Source organism: Nicotiana tabacum, chromosome 8, assembly GCF_000715075.1.
Source record: "Nicotiana tabacum cultivar K326 chromosome 8, ASM71507v2, whole genome shotgun sequence".
NCBI lineage: Eukaryota > Viridiplantae > Streptophyta > Magnoliopsida > Solanales > Solanaceae > Nicotiana > Nicotiana tabacum.
The window spans coordinates 95,297,351-95,316,672 of NC_134087.1; the positions used below are offsets into that span (position 1 = coordinate 95,297,351).

Consider the following 19,322-nt stretch of genomic DNA (forward strand, 5'->3'; position numbering starts at 1 on the left):
ACTCACGAACTGATTTATTTGAAATTCATTGTTTCCTTCTGTGAAATTATATTTTTAGAAACTGCATCAAATATGAAAGTAACTAGAATTCATTAAAGCATATGAAAATAATAAGAATGAAATTTTAAACTAAGCTGTGCGGGGCAGGCGGGACGGGTGGATGCGGGGCGAGGCGAGGGTGGGTTGGAAATTCTGCAGGTTTGTATACGGTCGAAATCGGGTATGCCCAATTTTCCGGGCTCGAGGGATTGTCTTAAGTCCGAGTTCGGAATGGATCGAGTTCGAGCTCGATGGACCAGGATCGAGCTCAAAGACAGAGTTGAAGGCCCGAGGATCGAAGTACGCGATGAGTATCGAAGCCGAGTATGCTCAACCCCGAGATAATTCAGTTACAGATTTGTAACAGAATGAGCAAGATTCTTGCCACGTCCCCAACATCATGGCGTAAATCCCGGAATAGATTTGTACTAATCTGTACTAGGCGGTTAGATAGCTGTCCCAATAAGATTCTTTACTATAAATAGCAATGTACCTCATTTAGGGTTCCCCTATTATATAAAAGGGTCCCCAATCATTTGTAAGGATCATTAATCATTGGCAAAGAATATACTCTCTTACTTTCTCGCTCACTGTTCATCAGAATTATCTTTTGTTTTATTATTCTTACTTTACTGTTCTTGATCCATCTCGAGGTCACTTTGGCTCGAGGTCAAGACTGGTCTACATTGTGATTTGCTTTCACTTATTTCTTTCATTTAAATATCAGATTTCTTTATTATTAATTAGTATTGGACTAAATCACGAATTTTAAAACCATAAATTAAGTTTAATTGTTACTCATATTTTCGAGGTAAACAGTTTGGCGCCCACCATGGGGCTAAAGATAATAGTGATTATTTCAGTACTTATTCTCATAACACACGTTATTTTTACACTCGTTCTTATCAATGATTTTTTATTCTCAGGCTAAAACATGTCAAACTCACAAAACGCACCTCTACACGACAACGATGGTCTTGGATTTCATGGGGAAAACAACAATGTAGGGGTCGATTTACCACCGGTAAACCCTGAGGAAGTGCCAAATGTGGTACCAGTTGATGTTAGTTTACACATTGCTTTGAATGCAGATCTAGGCGCAGACCCTGGAGCAAGTGTACGTAGGGAAGTCAGATCTGGTAGCCAAGGAAACACATGGTATAGGAGATGGGGGAGTCAGCTTCTGTCACGACCCAGATTTTTCACCCTCGGGAGCCGTGATGTTGCCTACTAATGTGAGCTAGGCAATCCAATTATTGAACAAATTACCCCATATACCAATATTATCTTTGACATTATATAAAACAATAACGTGTAAACAGCGAAAATTTAGAATAAGCAGAAGAAAGTAACAAAATATCTGAACATGTATCTATTACAACAATTTAAGCCTTAATCACCCAAAACTAGTGTCACAGTACCACAGACGGTCTAAGACTGCTAAATACATGGTCTGAAAATAAAAGACATATTGTTTCTGAAGCAAAGAGATGAAACAGGCAATAAAGGATAGAGGAGACGTCAGGGCTTGCAGACGCCTGCAGGTCTACCTTGCATCTCCACGTGGACTGAAAGTAGTCTCCAAACTACGGTCCAAAAGCTGCTCTGGGATCTGCACATAGTGCAGAGTGTAGTATCAGCACAGCCGATCCCATGTACTGGTAAGTGTCTAGCCTAACCTCGGCGAAGTAGTGACAAGGCTAGGACCAGACTACCAGATAATCTTGTGCAATTCGCATATATACAGTGAAAAAAAGTACAGAGGTAAACAGTCAAGTATGGGAGGGGGAGCATGCTACGGGGGAGATATCAACTCTGAATAGAAAGACAACAGGTAAATGAAAGAAGCAATATATCTCAGATATCAACAAAAGAACCAGAAATCAATAAATGCACGGCATCACCCTTCGTGCTCTTACTCTCATCCTCACCAAAGCAATCATATAATGAAAACGTGCACGGCATCACCCTTCGTGCTTTTACTCTTTTTCCTCACCATATAATCAATGTAATCAGCACGGAATGATACATCGTGCGGCACGACATCACCCTTCGTCCTTTACACTCTTTCCTCACAAATCATACACGACATCACCCTTCGTGCTTTTCACTCTTTCCTCACAAAAACAATACACGACATCACCCTTCGTGCTTTAACTCTCTTCCTCACCCAAACAACAATCACAAAAATAGGGCAAGGAAAATAAATAAAATTGTAATAATAATCCTGGCAAGGGAACAATAATTCAACAACAAGTCCCGGCAAGGGACAACATCAAAACAACAACCAAATCCCGGCAAGGGAGTCAATGTAGTGAATCTTTTTTCTATTTCGCTTTTACATCACAACTCTCTTTACAACTTGAGCCAACGCTCCAAGGATTCAATTACCACTTATTCTTTCACAATTTATTATATAACTTGAGTCAATGCTCCTCAATGTTCATAGGTCACAATTCCTTCCACAAACTTTGCCCAACAAATAGAAATATTTAGCAAGGCATGGATAATACAACGAAGTCATGATAATCACAAGAAAATAGGACTCACGGGTATGCTAGACACCAACGTATAGATACTCGTCACCATTCCTATACATCGTACTCAACAATAACCATATAGCAAATAGGACTCGACTCCTAATCCCTCAAGCTAAGGTTAGGCCATACTCTTACCTCGATGTCACGAACACAATTCACATCTCAATTATCTCTTTACCCCTTGATTCCACCACCAATTTGCTAGTATCTAGTCACAAGTTACTTAATTACATCAATAAACGCTAAATGAATCAACTCCAATGCATGAAAATGAGTTTTCCAAAGTTTTGCCCAAAAAGTAAAAAATCGCCTACGGGCCCACATGGTCAAAACCCGAGGTTCGAACCAAAATTTGATTACTCATTCCCCCACGAACCCAAATATATAATTTGTTTTGAAATCGGACCTCAAATCGAGGTCCAAATCCCCAATTTTTGAAAAACCTAGGTTCTACACAAAACACCCAATTTCCCCCATGAAAATAATTGATTTGAAGTTGAAATCATGTTAAAAGATGTTAATGATTGAAGGAAACGAGTTAAAATTGACTTACAATGGATTTGGAAGAAGAGTTGTTCTTGAAAAATCGCCCTAGGGAGTTTGTGTTTTCAAAAGATGTGAAAAATGGTTGATTTTCGGCTAAGTGTAAAAGTTGCAGGTCGTAGGTATGGGAACAGGGGTTCGCAATTGCGAACCCAGACCTTTGCTAAGTTGGGAATTGCGAAAAAAGGCTCGCATTTGCGAGCTGGGAAATGCGAAGATAGGGTCGCATTTGCGACCACTGGCTAGGAAGGGAGGGGATCGCATTTGCGATAAAACCCTCGCAATTGCGAGGATGAGCTGGCCTAGGCCTCTTTCGCATTTGCGACAGGCCTCTCGCATTTGCAATTTTGCATTTGCGAGCCAGGCTTCGCACCTGCAGGCTTGCAATGCAACAGCTGAAACCTGCAATTTTCTATGTCCAAAATACACCTCGTGGCCTATCCAAAACTCACCCAAGCCCTCGGGGCTCCAAACCAAACATGCACATCAACCTAAAAACATCATACGGACTCGCTCGTGCATTCAAATCACTTAAATAACATCAACAACTATGAATTTCACATCAAAATCATGAAAATTTCTTAAGAACTTCAAACTTTCAAATTTTCTCAAAAACGATCCGATTCACGTCATTTCAAGTTCGTTTCTTACCAAACTTCACAGACTTATCTTAAATCACATATAAGATCTGTACCGGGCGCCAGAACCAAAATACGGCCCCCATACTATCAAGTTTTAATCAAAACTCATTTCCAAACCTCATAAATAATTTCAGAAAATAATTTTCTTTAAAAAATTTATTTCTCGGGCTTAGGACCTCGGAATTCGATTCCGGGCATACTCCCAAGTTCCATATTTTCCTACGGAACCTCCGGGACCATCAAATCACGGGTCCGGGTCCGTTTACCCAAAATGTTGACTGAAGTCAACTTAATTCATTTTACAGCCTCCAAGTGATATTCGAGGTGCTACAAGCTCAACAGATCGCCATCGCTCAACTTCAAAGTTAGAATAAAACTCCAAGTACGGTCAAACTAAAAAACACTCATCGTGCTGAGCCGATGCTAGAGAGATCAAATGGTAATGGCTCGGGGACTGACCCCTCAATTATGAGGATTCTCGAGGAACTCACCAAGAGAATCGAGTCGGGGGAAAATAAGATTGAGGATAATGACAAAAAAGTGGAGACTTATAACTCCCTTATTGATCAAATGCCGGGGGCACCCCCGATCTTGAAAGGTTTGGATGCCAAAAAGTTCATACAAAAGCCTTTCCATCCGAGTGTAGTTCCGATATCCATTCCTAAAATGTTTTGCATGGCCGATATACCTAAATACAATGGGACAACTGACCCTAATGAAAATATTACCTCGTATACTTGCGGGATTAAAGGAAACGACTTGAATGATGATGAGATCGAATCAGTATTGTTGAAACAATTTGGGGAAACTTTGTCCAAGGGAGCCATGATTTGGTATCACAACCTGCCCACGAACTCTATTGATTCGTTTGCTATGTTTGCAGACGCCTTCGTGAAAGCGCACGTCGGGGCCATAAAGGTAGCAACAAGGAAATCAGATGTTTTTAAGATAAGACAGAGGAACAACAGATGGAATTACCACCAGTCTCGGATGACTGGGCAATATAGGCTTTTATTTAGGCTTTGAACGAGCGGAGTTCGATCGCGTCTCGACAATTAAAGCAGAATCTGATCGAGTATCTAGATGTGGCGTGGTCAAACATACATAACTGTTAACAATTGAAGATCAGGGTCGAGGACGACCAGTTGGGAGCCCCTTCGTGTTCAGTTCATCCTAATAGATCGACAGCTAAGCCCCCGAGGGATATAGACAGGGAATCAAGATCAAACAAGGAACGGAATTAGTCGTACACAGATCGGAGAAACAACGGTTTGGGGCGTAATGCTCCTCGGAATGATCGGAGAAATGATCGAGGTCAAAGCTCTCAGGGACTCATGAGTAAGAATGGGTTTGATAAACATACCGACCCTGCGGAAGCACCTCGATTGTTGGAGTATAATTTTAGTGTAGATGAATCGGGGATTGTGTCAGCTATTAGAAGAATCAAAGATACCAGATGGCCTAGATGTATAGAAATCAATCCCTCTCAAAGGAATCCAAACTTGATGTGTAAGTATCACGGCACACATGGCCATAGAATTGAAGATTGCAGACAGCTAAGGGAGGAAGAAGCTCGGTTGTTCAACGAGGGTCATCTTCGAGAATTTCTTAGTGATCGAGCTAAAAACCACTTCAGGGAAAGAGATGCAAACAGAAACAATGAGCAGGAAGAACCGCAACATGTAATCCATATGATCGTTAGTGGTGTCGATGTTCCACAAGGGCCTATATTCAAACGCACCAAAGTGTCGATCACCAGAGAAAAACAGACTCAAAGATATGTGCCAGAAGGCGTCCTATCATTCAATGATGAGGAAACGGAAGGAATATCTCAGTCACACAATGACGCCCTGGTAATTTCTATTTTTTTAAATAAAATTCAAGTTAAACGTGTTCTAGTAGATCCAAGTAGCTCAGCAAACATAATCAGATCGAGGGTCGTAGAGCAGCTCGGCCTGCTGGATCAAATTGTACCTGCATCCCGAGTCCTAAATGGCTTCAACATAGTAAGCGAAACATCGAAGGGGGAGATAATCCTAACAGTGAATGTAGCCGGGACCATCCAAGATACAAAATTCCATGTCATCAAAGGTGACATGAGGTATAATGCACTTCTTGGGAGGCCGTGGATCCATAACATGAGGGCAGTACCTTCGATCCTTCATCAGATAATGAAATTCCCAACAACGGATCGTGTGAAAATTATTTACGGAGAGAAATACGCTGAAAAAGAAATATTTGCAGTCGATAAAGTGACACCTATACCAATTCCTTTAACCTCGAAAAAATCGGGGGCCAAAGATAAGCAGGCAGCCAAATAGCAACCACTGATCCCAGTCCCGATCGAGCCGGAGGAATAGGTAATCGAAGAAGAAGAAGAGGATCTCCTTACTCCTCAAACCTTCGTTGTTCCTAAAGAGTCAGACACAACCAAATCAACAGTCGAGGAGCTGGAACAGGTCATACTGATCGAGTACATGCCCAAGAAAAAGGTATACCTGGGAACGGGGGTTAACCCCCAAACTCAGGGAAAAACTCCTTCAATTTCTTATCGATAATATGGATTGTTTTGCTTGGTCCCATTTAGACATGACAGGGATCCTGTCAGAAATAACAATGCACCGGCTAAGCATCGACCTTAGGTTCAAACCAGTAACATCGACCTCAGGTTCAAATCGGCTAAGCCCCAGTCCGAGGTGAAGATACATTCATAAAGGATGAGGTAACCAAACTTCTTAAAATAAGGTCAATTAGAGAAGTAAAATACCTTGGGTGGTTAGCCAACATAGTTGTAGTTCCTAAAAAAGGAAACAAACTTAGAATGTGCATAGATTATAAGGATTTAAACAAAGCATGCCCTAAAGACTCTTTTCTACTTTCTAACATCAATCACATGATCGATGCCACGGCCGGCCACGAGATCCTTACCTTTCTCGATGCCTACTCCGGCTACAATCAGATGCAGATGAACCAGGGGGACTAGGAGAAGACCTCGTTTATCACTAAGTTTGGAAATTATTATTACAACGTAATGCCCTTCGGGGTAAAAATGCAGGAGCTACATACCAATGCCTAGTTAACAAAATGTTCGAGGAACATATAGGTAAATCAATGAAAGTTTACATTGATGATATGTTGGTTAAGTCCCTTCGCAGAGAGGACCATTTAACTCATTTGTAGGAAACATTCAAAATCTTGAGAAAGTACAACATGAAGCTTAACCCGGAAAAATGTGCCTTCGGAGTCGGCTCGGGCAAGTTCCTCGGCTTCATGGTGTCTAATCGGGGAATCTAAATCAACCCCAACAAGATCAAGGCCATCGAAGATATCACAATCGTGGATAGAGTGAAAGCCATGCAAAGGCTAACATGACGAATAGCCGCCTTAGGTCGATTGATCTCGAGGTCATCAGATCGAAGTCATAGGTTCTTTTCCTTGCTCAAAAAGAAAAAGGATTTTGCATGCACCCCGGTATGCCAGCAAGCCTTAGAAGAATTGAAGCGATACCTATCGATCCTGCCTTTGATTCATACCACGAAGGTAGATGAAAATCTTTACTTATATTTGGATGTGTCCGAGATAGCGGTAAGTGAGGTACTAGTTCGAGAAGAGCAAGGTACGCAATTCCCTGTTTATTATGTAAGCCGAACTCTAGGAGATGCTGAAACTAGATACCTTCACTTAGAAAAATTAGCATTTGCATTAATAAGCGCATCTAGGAAGTTAAAGCCATATTTTCAATGTCATCACATATGTGTATTAACTACTTATCCTTTTCGAAATGTTTTGCATAAGCGTAAATTATCGGGCCGATTGGCCAAATGGGCAGTCGAGCTTAGCGGGTACGATATCGAGTATCAACCTCAAACGGCTATCAAGTCTCAAATCTTAGCTGATTCCGTGGCTGATTTTATGCTGACCCTCCTACCCGAAGTGGAGAAAGAGCTTCCGCTAAAATCGAGTACATCATCGGAGGTATAGACCCTTTTCACGATGGTGCCTCGAATGTGAAAGAGTCCCGGCTCAGCATTGTTTTGAAGCCATCAAAAGGTAGTACTATTAGACAATATATTAAAACTTCTAGGTTGACTAATAATGAGGCCAAGTATAAGGCCATGATTGTAGGTCCCGAGCTAGCCAAAAGCCTAGGGGCAGAAGTCACCGATGCCAAGTGCGATTCCCTATTGTTCGTAAATCAAGTAAACAAAAGCTTTGAAGTTTGAGAGGATAGGATGCAAAGATATTTGGACAAATTACAAGTAACCTTGCATCGTTTCAAGGAGTGGACTCTAGACCATGTGCCTCGAGAAAAAAATGGTGAGGCCGATGCACTCGCCAACTTGGGGTCTTCAGTTGAAGACGATGATATTGTCTCGGGGACCGTCATCTAGTTATTGAGATCTGTGGTCGAAAAGGGTCATGCTGAGATAAATTCTACAAGTTTGACTTGGGATTGGAGGAATAAGTATATCGAGTATTTGAAAAATGGAAAGCTCCCATTGGATCACAAAGAGTCGAGGGATCTACGAACCAAGGCTACTACGTTCACATTGGATGAAGATGGAACATTATACAGAAGAATGTTCAATGGACCATTGGTGGTGTGTTTAGGACCAGGGGACACCGATTATGTTCTACAAGAAGTCCAAGAAGGCACTTATGGTATCACTCCGGTGCTAAGTCTTTGATTCGCAAAATTATTAGAGCATGGTATTACTGGGATAACATGGAAAAAGACACTAAGGAGTTTGTCAAAAAATGTGATAAATGTCAAAGGTTTGCACCGATGATCCATCAGCCCGGAGAACAACTTCACTCAGTTCTGTCCCCATGGCCTTTCATGAAATGAGGAATGGATATCGTCATCCCCCTACCAATAGCCCCAAGTAAAGCTAAGTTCATTTTGTTTATGACTGACTAATTTTCTAAATGGGTGGAAGCACATGACTTCGAGAAGGTCAGAGAAAAAGAAGTTATTGACTTCATTTGGGACCATGTCATATGTCGATTCTTGATACCTGCCGAAATCATATGCGACAATGGAAAGCAATTCATCAGCAGCAAGGTAAAGGAGTTCCTTGAAGCACACAAAATAAAGAGGATCTTATCAACACCGTACCACCCAACCAGGAACTGACAGGCCAAGTCAACACACAAAACCATCATTCAAAAACTAAAGAAAAGATTGGACAATGCAAAAGGAAAATGGAGAGAAGTTTTACCCGAGGTCTTTTGGGCATATCGGACGACATCGAAGTCCAGTACGTGGGCCACTTTATTCTCTTTAGTATATGGCTCTGAGGCCTTAATCTCGGTCAAGGTCGAAGAACCCAACGCCAGGTTTCGACATGCATCGGAGGAGTCAAATCACGAGGCTATGAATACCATCCTTAAGCTATTAGATGAAAAATGAGAAGCGGCACTCGTTCGAATGGCGGTGCAGAAACAAAGAATCAAGATATATTATAATAGAAGTACTAACCTTCGATATTTCGAAATCGGGGACTTAGTTCTATGGAAGGTCACCCTCAATACTAGAGACTCGAATGAAGGGAAACTCAGCCCGAATTGGAGACCGTACCGAGTCATCGGAGTTGTCGGTAAAGGATCTTACAAACTTGGCACGATGGGAGGTGAACAATTGCCGAACAATTGGAATGTATCACTGCTCAAACGATATTACTACTAAGGTATGGCTTTCTCCTTTTGTCCATCTGAATTTAAAACTAGCTCATTACAGGTGTTTGATCGAGGATATCAAGGGAACCTTTTTACAAGAATACCTAAGGTTTTAAAGTACGCGTTGCACATTTTTTCCCTTAGGTCGGATTTTGTCCCAAATGGGTTTTACCGGGGAGGTTTTTAACGAGGCAACAACTAAGTTCTACCTAAGGAGAACTCACATTATCCAAGGCTTCTTTTCAATCAACCTTGAATACTGGGGGGCATCACCCTCGGAGATTATATTTTCAAGGAAAATACTTCATGCTAAAGATGGCCTCGATAGTAAAACTTTGTAATGGACCAAACAGTCAGATGAACCGTGTCCATATAGAATAGTCGAGCCCCGACGACAAAACATGTATGCATGTATCAAATTATTCAAAGAAGCATTCTTTCTATATCAAAAAACACTCTGTGTCTCAAAGAAATTTGCTACTATATGAACATCATACTTGTGATTTTGCAAGAAACAACTCAAGGGCCAAAACGCGAATACACCTCGAATACTCGGGGACTGTTATCGACAGTCAACGCATTCAAGTCATCTAAACTAGAATTCATAAGACCTCAAAGAGGCATCCCCTTGACATAAAGGCCAAGGCCATCACACTCGGGGACTAACCTTTTGAACAAGTTCAAAGGGTTATCGGGAAACAAATCCAAGAGACATACCCGAAGGCTACAGCCATATTAAAGACTACGGTCATATAAAAAGGCTACGTCCAAAATAATACATTTCGGAGACATTCGACTTCTGCCATAAGTTAAAGGCCTTCAAATACTTTGAAAAATTGGTTAAACTAGGCTACACTCGGCAAAAGAAAAAGGGCTTCGATAAAATATGCCCTCGAATAATTTAAAGGCTTCGATAAAATCAGCCTTCGAAAAAAGCCTCAAGAGGTATTCAATTATCCTAACACAAATGGATTACAAATGAGATTCCAATCGATCGAACCTTCAAAAAATCCAACGGGTACAAAAAACACATGCTAAGGCATAAATAAATTTTAACTAAGTCTTTTAACCAAAAAGAAGGAAAAATTATAGCCTTCTTAGAGGCCGAAGTGTCCCAACTAAAAGAGCCTAAGGGCCAATATAAAAGGGCCTAAGGGACGAAGCATGCGGAGTTCGAGACCTTACTCTCACTCAACTCGGACTCAAGAGTCCTATCATCTCGAGCTTGCATCAAATTGACTTAAACATAGCTCGAGGATTAACAAAAACCTTAAGAGGTATCCTATTATAAGTTCGAAGATCGCCTATTGATTGCTAAAAAACCTAAGGGTTGCTATATTCAGAATCCAAGCTGATGTTCACTTAATCATTGAAGTTATAAAAATTTGTAACAAAATAAAGTCAAAGAAGAATTCCATACAGATCGGAGATAAAGAAAAGGGAATTCTTTTATTTATAGAAGATATTTACAGTACCCACAAGGGGCCTTATACAAAAACAAAGAAACAAAAACAAAAGGCCAAGAACCTAATCTTCTTCGAGGCCACATCCCCGGGAACCACATCTCTGGAAGCCACATCCTCGGGAGCTACGTCATTGGGAGATGCATCTTCGGGGACCTCCTCGGGGACTTCATCCTCATCTCCCCAGCTCTTGGAGCCACTAGCTGGGTCCTCTTTATCGGAGAGCAAAGAGGCAGCCTCTTCCTCCAAAGTTTTTGCCTTTTCAATATCAGATAAGAGGTCGAAGCCACGAGCGTGCACCTCCTCGAGAGTTTCCCTTCGGGACTGTTTCCTGGCATGGTCGAGAGCACATGATAACTTGACTTCAGTCGCAATGGAGATTTCCTATGCCCAAGTGTTAGCAGCTTTGGTGTTATCTCGGTACAAGGACACAAATGCCTCTGCCTCAGATTTGGCCTTCGCAAGCTTAGCGACTGATTTAGCTTCGAACTCCTCAATTTTTTAGCTACGGACAAAGCTTTCCTCCTTTGCATTTTGAATCTGGCGTTCGATTGAAGTCAGTTGTTCCCGAAGCGTATCTTTCTTTGAGGTGAGACGGTCCATGTGTTGCTTCCATCCTAGGGTCTCGGCCTCTTTCATCTTGAGCTCTTCTCGAAATTGATCCACCAGCTCGTCCTTCTGCTGGGCCTGCAATAGTTGAAGTGTTAGTCACCTAATTGAATAAATGCATAATAAATCCTCAAAGGCTATATTACCTTTCCAATAAGCTCGGTCTGTTCTTGACGAGCCTTCGTCAACTCGACTCGGAGATCCCTAACCTTCTCCTCTTTCTGTACATAAAGGCTCTTAAGGCCATCCCTCTCCTCCACCAGCTTCTTATGTTCGGCTTCATACCGGGCAAGCTCGGCCTGGGATTTGTAAAATGCTTGTCGATGAAGCGATACGACCTTCACGCAAAGAAAAGGAGTTAGACTTAAAAAGATGAGAATTAAACTCGAGTGTAATTATAAAGACAAAAACTTACTTGTTTGAGAAGCCTTTGGCCTCATCAAAAATAAACGAGGCATCAGGATATATATATACCCCAAGACACTCCCAAAATATGTCACTCACTTCGTGGGTCGTTCCTACATCAGGAGTTCTCATGGCCCGGGCATCTCGGAATTGCCCTTCGGAGAACACCGGGCCTGATGGCGAATCATCTACATTGATTTTCCCAAGTGATTCACTTGGGATATTGTCCTCTCTTTGAAGGGCCTCAGAATTAGGCTCTTCGAGCTCGCCCACCAAGTATCACCAAAATGAGATGCACTTTTTCCACCTGATGGCTCGAGGACTTTGCTCGAGCTCCCCTTCAAAATTTCTTTGATTTATGATTGAACCGCATATGCCACCATCAGTTTAGCGGTCTTTGAAGCATCTGTGATTTCTCTTTTTCGAGCTACTAACAGGAAGTCATCATCTTCACCCTCTTTATCCTCATCCTGAAGGCGTTGGGCCGTTTCTAGAGATGGGGCCACGGAATCGGCCTTAGGCTTTCGAGCCTTGCTTTTCTTTGGCTTTGGGGAATTTGCAGGCGACCCCTTTTTCCTCTTCTTTTCCTTGGTAGGCTTTGGGATTTCTTCTTCACCGGGCGGGGTTGGCCACATAGCAACGGCATCTCCGAGGCTTGCATAATGATAAAGTGAGTATTTTACTAAGAAACATAAATATGTGAACAAGAGAACTCACTACGGTTTTTAGCTTCCCATTGACCCTTGGCAAGCCAAGCCATCTACGTTCCGCATATGAAGAAGTAGAGGCCAGTTGCCGGACCTAACCTGCGAAACCAAGAAACAACTGTATCATCGGAAAGAGATTAGATCGAGAAAAGGATGAGATCGTGAAAGAGTAGGGAAAACAGAATATTAAGTCATCATCGATAAACAGTAACTTACGTTTCATGTTCCACTCCTCGAGGAATGACATCCTCTCAGCATGAATTAGATCGGAGGTCCTGATTCGGACAAATCAGCTCATCCATCCTCGGTCCTTGTCCTCATCGATGCTAGAGAAACGATATTTCAAGGATCAGCGTTGCAGCTTTATCATACCACCTCGAAGTCAAGGGCTGTATAGCTTGATTAGGTGGTCGAGGGTAAATGGCATCCCCTCGACCAAGCTCAAGAAATATCTGATCAGATTGACGATGGGCCAGAATAAAGGGTAGATCTGGCCAAGCGTCACCTGGTATTGTTGGCAAAAATCAAGAATCACTGGGTCTATGGAACCTAGAGCTAGATCTACGAGACCTAACGTGAATGTGTAGGTATACACGCTTAAGTACCCTACCTTACCGGTTGTAATGTCCTCTTCAGGGGAAGGGATCACAATATTTTTGTTCTCCCAGTTGCAGTCCTTTTTCACATGCTCAAGCTCATCTTCAGTTATTAGGCAGATGTATCGAGATATGGGCTCACATCGGCCTGGTGTTAATGTAGGTTTATCGATTTTAAAATCGAAAGTTAGTTCGTACGGCCCAAGAATACACTCTTCGATACGAGGTGGCACCACCGTTCTACCTATAGCGACCATGATGATGAAGAAGCTTTTTCTTTTTGAGGAACTATTTTAGATGTTTTAGCCATTGTCGTTTAGAGATTCAAGAGAAGAAAAGGAGTAGGTGCTGTAGTAAGAGCAAATTGGGAAAAGGGTGAACTCAGAGAAGTTAAAGGAGCTAAAGGGGTTTTGAGAATGATTTGAAAAACAAAGTTTGAAAGAATTGTGAAATTGGCCTATTTATAGAGGCCGCTTAAACATTTTGGGGAAGCCAAATAGTCGATCATCAGCCGCCTCCAATTAATGACCTTGGGAACTACGCGGAAGCGGCCTTTCAATCACTTCAACCGCTGACATCACGAGATTGATATCATGATCAAGGCGTCGAATCATCGAAGATCAAATTATTTCTTATCATCTTACTCTAAGAAACACGGGGACTTTCTGTATACAGTAGAAATCGGGTATGCCCGATTTCCCGGGCTCGAGTGGTCGCCTTAAGTCTGATTTCGGAATGGATCGAGTTCGAGCTCGATGGACCAGGATCGAGCTCAAAGATATAGTGCAAGGCCTGAGGATCGAGGTACGTGATGAGTATCGAAGCCGAGTATGCTCAACCCCGAGATAATGCCGTTACAGATTTGTAACAGAATGAGCAAGATTCCTGCCACGTCCCCAAAATTATTGCGTAAATCCCGAATAGATTTGTACGAATCCGTACTATGTGGTTAGACAGCTGTCCCAATAAGATTCTTTACTGTAAATAGCAATATACCTCATTTAGGGTTCCCCTATTATAAAAGGGATCCCCAATCATTTGTAAAGATTATTAATCATTGTCAAAGAATATAGTCTCTTGCTTTCTCACTCATTGTTCATCAGAATTGTCTTTTAGTTTTATTATTCTTGCTTTACTGTTCTTGATCCATCTCGAGGTCACTTTGGCTCGAGGTCAAGACTGGTCTACATTCCAGTTTGGTTTCACTTATTTCTTTTATTTATATTTCAGATTTTTGATTATTAATTAGTATTGGACTAAATCACGTATCTTTAAAATCATAAATTAAGTTTAATTATTACTCATATTTTCAAGGTAATTAAACCCGCCCGCCCCATTGTCATCCCTAGTTATAAGAAATACAGCTAAAAAGGAGAGTGAATGAAAATGAAAGTGAAGTCTCTGTCACGGCTGGCCCTTTATGATGATTAATTGCGTGCCCTAAGTGATAATTCCATAGAGACATACAACATTGACACAGTATTATGACAAGACACACTTACAAAACAAAAATAAGAGAGAGAGAGCTAATGAATACACATTATGCAGGCGTTGTAGCCATTAAAACTTGCTTTCTAAGCTCCATTATTTTCCAATTTCATCACTAAAAACTTTATTACAATTATACTTTTTTATGGTTGGTCCATTCCTTTTTGCTTCTTTTCTTTTGGCCTACGTCTTCTCTTGATCATGATACTTTTCCACTGATCGAGTTCCTTTATACCCCGTCCCCTCAAGCAACTTGGCTGGGGGTGGGGGTGGGGTAGGGGGGTTACGCATATGAGTGGTTATAATTATATGGTATGGTAACATGTAAGCACAATTTACTTTTACAGAATTAAGAATAATGTCGAATGTGTCTAGGTGAAACACATATTATAAACGAATTGTGATGAAGTGAATTTCTAGAGAGGTAAATAAATGTTTTTAAGTCCAAGTACATACAATGTAGAGATTAAGTTGTTGAATAATAGGAAACTGAAAAAGTATAAGGAGAACTCCTTTTAGTAAAGAACGTGTTTGGATAATCCAATTATGTGAATATGGCTTGAACTTTTGAGGAAAGGATGGAAATGATCCAACTTTTGTGGTATGGTATAGCTTATGGGATAAGATTGACGCAGTTTTCTGCTTTTCTAGTTTGTATAGATAAGAGTATACGAATACGATCAATCAATAGTTTCTTGTTCAATCACTAATAACTTTAGAGCTAAAGAAATATCAATGCCTAAAAACAGAGGCGGAATCAGAATCTAAAGTTTATGTGTTATGAATTTTAGTCATTTTTAAGTTACTCAGTTCTAATTAATTAATAATTTATATATATATATTCAATGAATTTCTTAGGGCAAATACAGAGTTTTGACTAAAGTTGCTGGGTTCAGCCGAATCCGTAACTTATAGACCGGTTCCGCCCCTCCCTAAAGAGCTAATATATGTAGTTAAAGCTAATATTCGTAACTTCATGCATCGAGCTGTCCTTTTAGTTACTGCTTACTACATTAAAACTTAAAACAAATAGATCCTGTATATCTATACGTTTTTCTTGTTTGCTTTTTCCTTCTTTATTTCTTTTAGCAACGATGACTTTATATATTGTTTATACCCAATGGATTAGACGCGCATGATAAACATAATCGAGGTCTAATTTGATTAAAGTTGGACTATGTTTCAAGACTCGAATTTCCTCTAATTCTTTTCTTTTTATTGTTTTTGTTAATAATCAACTTTGTCTTTATCTCTCTCGTTTAGTATATTCCTCGCTAATTTTGTTACAATTTATGTTGACAAAATACAAAAGAATACGTAACTCCCGTGCCAGTGGAAACTATCTGATTTGCCGCAGAGAGACTCCGAAGCAAAGCAGAGAGACTGAGAATGCACGTCTCTGTCTGTCTTTCTTTGGTCAAAAAGTACTTTAGCTCCTAAGGTCTCCCTTCGCTTTGCTTACTCACAAACTAACCTAAATCACAAGTAAAACTTTAATGAGACAATTCAGTGTCAAACCATTATTGTTATTTACAGATTCAGCAATTGGAAGATAAAACTACAAGACCAATGGCTGAGACGCCCTTTAGTAAAGAGTGTCACTCGATACAGATTTGAAGAAAAATTTCATCTTATACCCTACGATATTTTTGGTTTAAAAAAAATATATGTATAACACACCATACTGTAACAGCTTGTTTGGATGGTTGTTACATATTGTATCGTATCATATCGTATTGTACTGTATCATTTGATGAATATAATATTTGGATGGATTGTATCGTTTTGCCGTCATTTCATGTTATCACACACCAGCAATATGATGAATAAACTTGCAATATTATAAAGAAAAATGACGATGCAATATATAAAAAGGTAGGGTAAGTGATAAAATAAAATTATTTAATAATAATGAGGGGTAAAAATGAGAGAAAAAGACAAGGTAACAACGCGACCACACCAAATCGGTCGTTACATAAAGTGGCACATTTCATCGTTACGTAACGACGGATTTAACGATACAATACAATAAAATTTAAGTAACAATCAAAACAAACATTGTATTTAAACTAACAATACGATACAATACAATACAATAGGTAACAACCATCCAAACAAGCTGTTAAAATTAAGCTGAATTACACTGGCCAATAACTCCCGTACCCCCCCCCCCCACACACACACCACACACAGAGAGAAGTTTTAGCTTATGTTTTTTTTGCCATAAAATTTGGGAGTTTTTTTTTCCAAATTTTGTGTTTAAATATCTGTTTGTTTCTAGATTTTTAACATTTTTTTCAAATTCCAAAAACAACTCTAAACTTTAAAAATTTTCCATGTAAAATGATGTCCAAACATACTTTCGGCTCAAAAATTTTTTTTTATCGCATCTTCAAAAACTCTTTTTTTCAAGTTTCAACCAAATTTATGTCCAAATGATTGCTCCATTTCGTCGATCAAAATCTTACCACAAAAATGGCATTCTTGTATTAAATCCGATCTATAATCCATTCATTACCATAATATTGGGTTCCATATATGCAAACAACATGCTAGCCGTTTAAGTAAAAGCTCAAAGACCAAAGTAGAAAAGAGAAAAAGAAATAAAACATGGAAGAAAATGAAGGAAAAGTCTTCAAATAAGTAAGCAATTAATTTAGCGTTAACCAACCACATCAACCTTGGTTGTGCAAGATAATAGTCGTCGGAATATGGAAGCCATAGCAGCGCATGATATCTCCTTAGCCCTTCTAAAACCGCCTTTACGTTTTCTTCTACTACTTCTCCGGCCACCACTTGAATGACTACCAGCAATATTCCGAGCTTTTTTCTTTCTTCTACGACCCCCTTCACTAACCCCATCTTTCACTCTTCCATAGCAATTCATTACTGTTTTCTCGTTAACGTTCTCTTCTCTTGAAAAAGTGTAGCTTCTTAAGTATAATTGCCTGCATGAAATGCTGTCCACCACCTTTGGCTTTGATTGATGATTAACGGACCCGTCGGTAGTATTCACGTGGTTCATTCTTTTGCTGACTGATTTTATGAATTCAGCATCGGATTCCGGCCATTTATACAGGTTTATATATGTGGCTCTTACTGGTGCTCTGGCGATATCGTTAACGCAAGTTGATATGCAGGCAGAGGCCATCTTGATATGAATATATGAATGCAAACAAGCTTAGGTTTTAAGAATAGTTTTTGCTTATGTTCATGTAATAATGTTTGTGTGTGGGATTGGGGGGGGGGGGGGGGGGGATGAAGGGAAGAATATGGGAAAGAAGGGGTGAGACAGTAATGTTGGGGTCTGACTGAGCTACATATATATATATATGGTGGGATTTTATGCGTTTGGTTTGGTGGGTACTGTGTAGGTGTAGGTGGTGAATATATGCAATAATTTGACATCATTCGAAGGTGTGGAAAACAGGATTATTCAATATTTTAAAGGGAAAGGTGAAATTAACTTAAATTGGTCTTTTTTCTTTTCTAAGTCTGAAGAATCGAGCACTCAACTACTCAAGCATAGTGAAATTTAGTTATATGTAGTGTCTTCACTTGCTTTTGTAACTACGTATGAATAGTATTACGTATTTGATTTTTGCTTAGACTCAAATCAAAAAGAAATTAAAAGAATTATGTACGAATTGTTCTAAATATTTTTCTAAAAAACACTTATGTCATCAGACCTAGAACTGAAATTTTGCTATTTGAAGGGTCGATGTAGTATTGAGGCAAGGCCTACAACACTTGATAGGAGAGCCCAATCTCCCACAGGTGGGGCTTGGAAATTGTAGATCATTATAATTTAGAAGAATTTTCAGAAATCACAATTGTTTAGTGGCTATTAATTTCCTATAGCTACCATATACATAATTACTTCCTATAGCTACTATTCAGTTGTTACAATAATGTATTTGTGCGGTTGTTTTCATGAACAGCAGGAAAAAGAGCATAAAAATCAGGGTAGTCCAGCTGTACGCACATGTATTTACATTTATTCGCACCATGTATTCATGAATGCAGCAGCAAAAAACGCCTTAAAATCAGGGCAGCCCAGCTGTACTCGCATGTATACACATGTACTCACGCTGTTGTATTCATGAATACAGCAGTTTAAAGCGCCTAAAATCAAGAAGTCCAGCTGTATGCGCATGTATTCATGAATACAGCAGCAAAAAGCGCCTAAAATCAGGGCAGTCTAGCTGTATGCTCATGTATTCATGCCATGTATTCATGAATATAGTAACGACAATCACCTTGAAAATAGGTATGTCCAGCTGTCTAAGAGAGAGGAAAACTATAACGACTCGACCAGTCATTTTGAGCATTTGCACTTTGCTCGGTTGTTTGAGGGCACGAGTAGCTCAGTATGATGTAGTATGACTTATGTGAATCGTCGATTTTGGTTTTCAGGTTATTCGAAATTGATTTGAAAGAATGATTCTCAACTAGAAGCTTTGAATTTGAAAGGATTGACAAAGTTTTGACTTTTCAGAATTTGACCTCGGATTGGATTTCTAATGGTTTCCTTAGCTCCGTTGGGTGACTTTGGACTTAGGAGCGCGTCCGGATTTTGGAGGTCTGTAGTAGAGTTTGGCTTGAAATGGCG

General features: G+C 40.1%; 1 protein-coding gene across 1 annotated transcript; it reads right to left on the reverse strand.

The window, feature by feature from the left end:
- Nucleotides 1-17,372: 17,372 nt before the first annotated feature.
- LOC107797217 (uncharacterized) lies at nt 17,373-17,861 on the reverse strand. The gene has a single exon (XM_016620094.2). The coding sequence runs from the start codon at nt 17,859-17,861 to the stop codon at nt 17,373-17,375; it is 489 nt and encodes a 162-aa protein (XP_016475580.1).
- Nucleotides 17,862-19,322: the final 1,461 nt, after the last annotated feature.